The 6,255-nt window shown below is 48.5% G+C and overlaps 1 protein-coding gene across 1 annotated transcript in view; it reads right to left on the reverse strand.

The window, feature by feature from the left end:
* The window catches only part of LOC108788514 (protein crumbs homolog 2-like), a 57,283-nt gene that overhangs the window by 45,640 nt on the left and 5,388 nt on the right, over nt 1-6,255 (reverse strand). Inside the window, exons 3-5 of the mRNA XM_018558288.1 lie at nt 4,759-4,954; nt 3,249-3,388; nt 1,631-1,813 (exon numbers count right to left, since the gene is read on the reverse strand). Coding sequence (XP_018413790.1) covers nt 1,631-1,813; nt 3,249-3,388; nt 4,759-4,954 — 519 coding nt within the window. The remainder of the gene's footprint in view (nt 1-1,630; nt 1,814-3,248; nt 3,389-4,758; nt 4,955-6,255) is intronic.

Below are 6,255 nucleotides of genomic sequence, written 5' to 3' on the forward strand. Positions count from 1 at the left end.
AGGCAAATATAACTTTTGAGGCCATCCTGTGCCCACCCCCCATCCTGTGCCCAGCCCCAGCAGTGCTGCTAACCTTGTCCTCCGTCGTCTCCGTCTGCTTCATCCCCTCGTGTCACAGCCTAGTCATCTGTCAATGCCGGCCTCTTCTCATGCTGATTAGCCGATTGGATGATTGACAGGCTTCCCCACCAATCACGAGTGAGGACAGAGGAATTGCCTCTTCTCACGCTGATTGGCCGATTGGATGATTGACAGGCTTCCCCACCAATCACGAGTGAGGACAGAGGAATTGAAGGCGGAGTCTGCTTTCGGCCGTTCGCCCGTGGAGAAGGAGATCGCGGCCATCTTGAATGAATGCAGACGCGGTCCTGTGTGCTGTGTGCGGCGGTGGAAGATGGCGGACACAGGTACTCGTTTTAGACATACGAGTACTCATGCAAATACTCGGTATCGCGGCCGATACCGATGCTTGTATCGGTGCATCCCTAGTAGAAACGATCCGATCCGGCGGCTGTATAAAATGACACCGAGAACACGGCTGCTGCTGTTCTTGTTTTAACCACTTCTGTGGGCCGCCGTCTATAGACGTATTGCGGCCCGGAAGTGGTTATTTGTGACCGTTGATAACATGCCATCTATGGCAGTAAATGGTGGTTGGCATATTGTGCACATTCACAATAAATACATAATAATGTCATTGCTTACAATGTTAATTGTGCATAAAATGCCATCCACCACTTACTGCCATGGACGGCATATCATCAACGACCACAATTAACAATTAGAAATGAATACTTTGTAAATTTCCTCCGTAATCCCGGTGTGTGTGCAAGTGCAGACGGGTTGGCGTTCTCGACAGAACACCGGCACGGCCCACTATGCCAGATGCACAACGAGTATTAGCTCCTCCCTCTCATTCCCGTTCAGAGCAGACAGATGTAGTCTGGCCCCCCGGGCTTGGCCTGGGGGTGGGATGTACAAGGTTGGAGAAGCTGACTAGGCCTCAAGACTGAAGGAGACCACATGAGGACCCCAGGGGTGGGATGTACAAAGAAGGAGAAGCTGACTAGGCCTAAAGCCTGGAGGAGGCCACAGGTGGACTCAGTTAGGGTCTAGAACTATCTGGGAAGGAGAACCAAAGAAGCCCTATGACTGTTGGAGGTGCCAGGAAGGCATGGACCTCAAGAACAAGTCTGGGGTCTGGGTCGGGGGGGGCACTACACATGTTTCGGAGCATTTTAAGAAGTGGAAAATTCCCCTGGACCTTTGTGGGTATTTTTAAGTGATAATATTGTAAAATGCTACGTATATCCTGGAAAGAGAATGAAATAGAAATTGATCCTTCAGTCCGTTGGTCCTCCAGTCCATTGGTCCTCCAGTCCGTTGGTCCTCCAGTCCGTTGCTCCTCCAGTCCGTTGGTCCTTCAGTCAGTTGGTCCTTCGGTCAGTTGATCCTTCAGTCCAATGGTCCTTCAGTCAGTTGTTCCTTCATTCAGTTGGTCCTTCAGTCCAATGGTCCTTCAGTCAGTTGGCCCTTCAGTCAGTTGTGCCCTTCAGTCCATTGGTCCTTCAACTGGTCCCATAATCTGCCTTAAAGGACCTTTTTCCAAAGACAATCTCCTGTTACTCACCCGTAAATCCCGGCTGACATCTACACACATATCCCGAGGCATCGGCGTAACCGAATTCCGTGTTGAACTCCGGCTCAGTCATATAAAATGTCTCGTTTGATCGTTGAAGACAGAGGGCGTCATTCAGGCACGGGCGTTCTGCACATTCGTCAATGTCTAGCTCACAACTGTCCCCAGAATACCCTGAACGAAAAAATAATAACAGGTGTAAGAAGACAAAAGTCATGGAAGAAGGGAAAGAAGAGGATAAGCAATTCGGAATATGGACTCAATAAGGACATGGCGGTTGGTGGGAAGAACCAGTGAGAGTTGCGAGGAACCCAGGAGATTGATACTCTTGGGAACTGTCCATTTCCCAGCAGGCTTTGGGGGGGCGGTTCCTCAGTACAAGGTGGACCAGGAGTAGTAGAAGTATTTATTTTTCAGGTTATAATTCATATTACTTATTAACATTTTAAGGTATTTCTATCCATAGGGGCCTCATTCACATTCAGACCATGCACCACCCCGATTAGGGTATTTGTGCAGCGGGCACGGCCAGGTGTTTCCAGTTAGTCAAAGCCGCTCAGCCTGTACAGATCAATGACAAGTTCCCCAGCACCAGTCCACAATCCAAAGCACAGGCTGACGAATCGGGACTCTCTGTGTGAGAACAGTGGTCTCTCTGCAAGGGTCCCCCCCACCCCCCACCTTCTCCACTGAGTCCCAGCAAGTGATCTGCAATCATCAAAGCTCATGTTTCCTGCTGATTGGAGAGTTCTAGCTATGCCTCAGTGGGGTGCCAGCCTGGTGACAGCGCCTTTAAGGAGATAGCAGACTGGTGGCAGCGGGGAAGGAGATGTCGGACTGGTGTCGGCAGGGAAGGAGGTGGCGGACTGGTGGCGGCGGGGAAGGAGGCGTCGGATTGGTGTCGGGCAGGGAAGGAGATGTCGGACTGGTGTCGGCACGGAAGGAGATGTCGGACTGGTGTCAGGCGGGAAAGGAGGTATCGGACTGGTGTCCAACAGGGAAGGAGGTGTCGGACTGGTGTCGGGCTGGGAAGGAGATGTCGGACTGGTGTCAGGCGGGAAAGGAGGTATCGGACTGGTGTCCGACGGGGATGGAGGTGTCGGACTGGTGTCGGGCTGGGAAGGAGATGTCGGACTGGTGTCAGGCGGGAAAGGAGGTATCGGACTGGTGTCCGACGGGGAAGGAGGTGTCGGACTGGTGTCAGGCGGGAAAGGAGGTATCTGACTGGTGTCAGGCGGGAAAGGAGGTGGCGGACTGGTGTCGGCAGGGAAGGAGATGGCAGACTGGTGTCAGCGGGGAAGTAGTTGTTGGACTGGTGTTGGCAGGGAAGGAGGTGTCGGACTGGTGTCGGCAGGGAAGGAGGTGGTGGACTGGTGTTGGCAGGGAAGGAGGCCTCGGACTGGTGTCGGCGGCGAAGGAGGTGGCGGACTGGTGGCGGCAGGGAAGGAGGTGTGGGACTGCTGCGGAGAGGCCGCTGCTCTCACACAAAGCTCAGAGGTCTGCTTCTCCCACCCGCTGCCTGTGCCTTAGGCTGGTGCTGAGCAGTAATCTGACTACTAATAACAATAAGAACCTTTCTGTACACAATAGATGAAATGTCCGCACTGACCTGCCCAACAGACACACGTGTAGCCTTTCACCCCTTCCACGCACGTGGCATCATTCAGGCAGGGGTTTGATGCGCATTCCAGGATATCGATTTCACACATATCTCCTTCAAATCCCGTGTCACTGCAGTTACAGCTGAACCTAAAATACAGCTAAAATTAGGAGTGTACATAACAGATAAAAAGGATTTTCATTTTTTATTTTATATAATATTAGATATATATAAATTTTCCTTTTTTATATTTTATATGATATTTTTTTCATTTATCTGTAACTTTACAAGTTTTTTAATAAAGACTGGTCACTGCTACTTTTGCTCCATGTGCAGGGTGACTGGTCTTGTCTCCGCCACCTCCTGTAATACAGACCGGTCATTGTTGCTCTCTCTCCTTGTGCAGGGTGACTGGTCTTGTCTCCGCCCCCTCCTGTAATAAAGACTGGTCACTGCAGCCTATAGTGGGTGGGGCCTGATGGGTTCCTCCCACAGCTAAATTATGATGACCACTACTTTCATAAGGTAGTATCTGAGCGTGCAAAGGCATTTGGTGCGCCCGTAGGGGAATTATATCCTTGGTGGCTATTGAGAAATATATTTAAATAAATGTTTTTTGTGCTTTTAATAGTTTCATTCTGATACTTGTAAGTGTCACTCATACCCCTAGCCTGCAGCTTTGATGGTCCCCTATATAAGCAGCAGTGGGTTAAAGGAGCCGTAGAATACAAAAACAGGCCGGGGCACATTTCATCCGCCAATGTGCACACCCCAACCAACACTACGGCAAACAGGGCCGGATTTCCCACAAGGCCAACCAACGCCCGGCCTTGAGGCAGCAGGGAGTAGAGGGGCAGCAGGGGTGTGGAATTCCTACCTCCCGACGCCTGGGAGATGCAGTTCCAGGCACTGGGAGTGTAGTTATTCTCTACATTTAGCCCTGTTTTGGGCAAGCAGAGATAAATGTACAGCGAGGAAGCAGGCGCTTGTTTTATACAAGTGATCTCGGCGATGTATGCAGCCTGCAGGTCTGCCATTCTCCATGGGGGGGAGGGAGGTTTGGTGGGTAGGGGGGCGCATTGAGGAACCTGGCCTTGGGGCAGCAGAGACAGTAAATCCGGCCCTGGTTGTCACCCTATCACACGGGGCTTCTGATGGGGGCTCAACCGGGATGATTTAAAAAACGTTTGCACAGCCATACGATGGGTGAATGGCATTCTAACTGCTGCCACTAGATGGAGCCGAGGAGCATAGGGAATCTCGGCGATGTATGCAGCCTGCAGGTCTGCCATTCTCCATGGGAGGTTTGGTGGGGTGGGGGAGGGGCGCATTGAGGAACCTGGCCTTGGGGGCAGCAGAGAGTAAATCCGGCCCTGCCGGCAAGCATATTCCATCACCTACAGCGGGCGTGTACTACCATCGGCGATGCACATTTTGTGGCTTTAGAAATTGTGTCTCGTCACTCCGGACAATGTATAAAAGTTGCATTTATTGTAAAATATAAAAAATATTGGGTCACCTGTTAAGAGCGTCCACGCAAACTCCTCCATTGAGACACGGCTGGCTTTGACACTCATCAATATCCAGCTGGCACACTTCCCCGTCGTACCCTGCGGGGCACTCGCATAGGAAGTAGCCAACGTAATCTCGGCACGTGGCGCCATTTTGACACGGATTCGACTGGCACTCGTCTATCTCCGCCTCGCAGTTGACACCTGTGTAGGGAAGACGGCAACAATTTTTTATTGCCGATGATGAATTTTAGGAACTTTGTACCCATGCTGACAGTAGGTGGCAGTACAATGCCAGGCATGAGAATGATATTTACAGACATTGGCAGTCAGCGGTTGTTGCCATAAAAAAATAACCAGTCGATCTAAACGCCCCTTAAGCCCCAAGGCAATTTTTACCTTACCGCTGCGGGCCTATTGATTCGGTTCATTTATTTACCAAACAAGGATTTTATTTGGTGATATTGTCTTGGATTTTTTTTTAATGCAGTTTAAAGGAAAAAACGAAAGTAACAAAACTAAAAAAACAAAATGTATTTAAATTTTTTTTTAAAATGTATTTATTTTACTTTGATTAGCGTCAATCAAGGAGCTATTTATAAATATTGACATGAGATTCAAACAGCAAAGAGTCGTACTTTTTTTTTTCTCATTCCAAAAGTGTGAATCCTGCTTGAAAGTTGCATGAAGCTTATGTAAAAACAAAAAATAGGACCCCCCTCCCCCCCCTTAGTGGTACGAAGTAGAAATCCCATTAGATAATTTACATATATTGACTAACAACCATCGCAAGACAAAAGTCTGGCGATGGTTGTAAGGTGTGTGCCCAGCCTAAGGGGTTAGTTTATAAATAGGGATTTCCTATACTCATCAGCGTCATCTAGGGGGCGCCGTTGGCGCGAGAATGCCGGGTGGAACTTTTTATGAATGAACCTTGTAAAGAGTTACAAAGTTATTTGCAAATTAAATTATATATATATATTTTTTTAAACACAGTACACAGAAAAAGAAAGAATAAGGAAAAGGAAAGAATAATATAATAAAGTGAAAAATATTTTTTTTGAAAAGAGCGATGTCACCCTATAACAGGAAGTGCCTTACGAGGACCATTTATGGCAGGATCACCAGGAATTATTTTAATTTAAATATTAAAAATACAATTTGAAATGACATGCTGAAAAAGTTCACATTCGATTTTAGTGATTGGAGTTGTGTGTATCCAACTCTTGGCATCGTGATACACTTGGGAGCCTATTTCCAAAGAATTTTCTCAGCAATTTTTTTTTTCATGATGTAGATCACCAGGTCTTTCCTCAAACCTCCCGAATTGGGTGGGCGTAGCCAATTGGTACACACACACAGGGCCAATTTGGACTGGAGCCAATTAACCTACAAGCATGTCTTTGGGACGTGGGAGGAAACCTGCACAAGGAGAACATGGAAACTCCATGCAAATGGTACACTGGCTGGGTTTTGAACCAAACCCTGAGTACTGCAAGGCAGAA

This window comes from Nanorana parkeri, unplaced genomic scaffold, assembly GCF_000935625.1.
Source record: "Nanorana parkeri isolate BGI_ZX_2015 unplaced genomic scaffold, ASM93562v1 scaffold15, whole genome shotgun sequence".
Classification (NCBI taxonomy): domain Eukaryota; kingdom Metazoa; phylum Chordata; class Amphibia; order Anura; family Dicroglossidae; genus Nanorana; species Nanorana parkeri.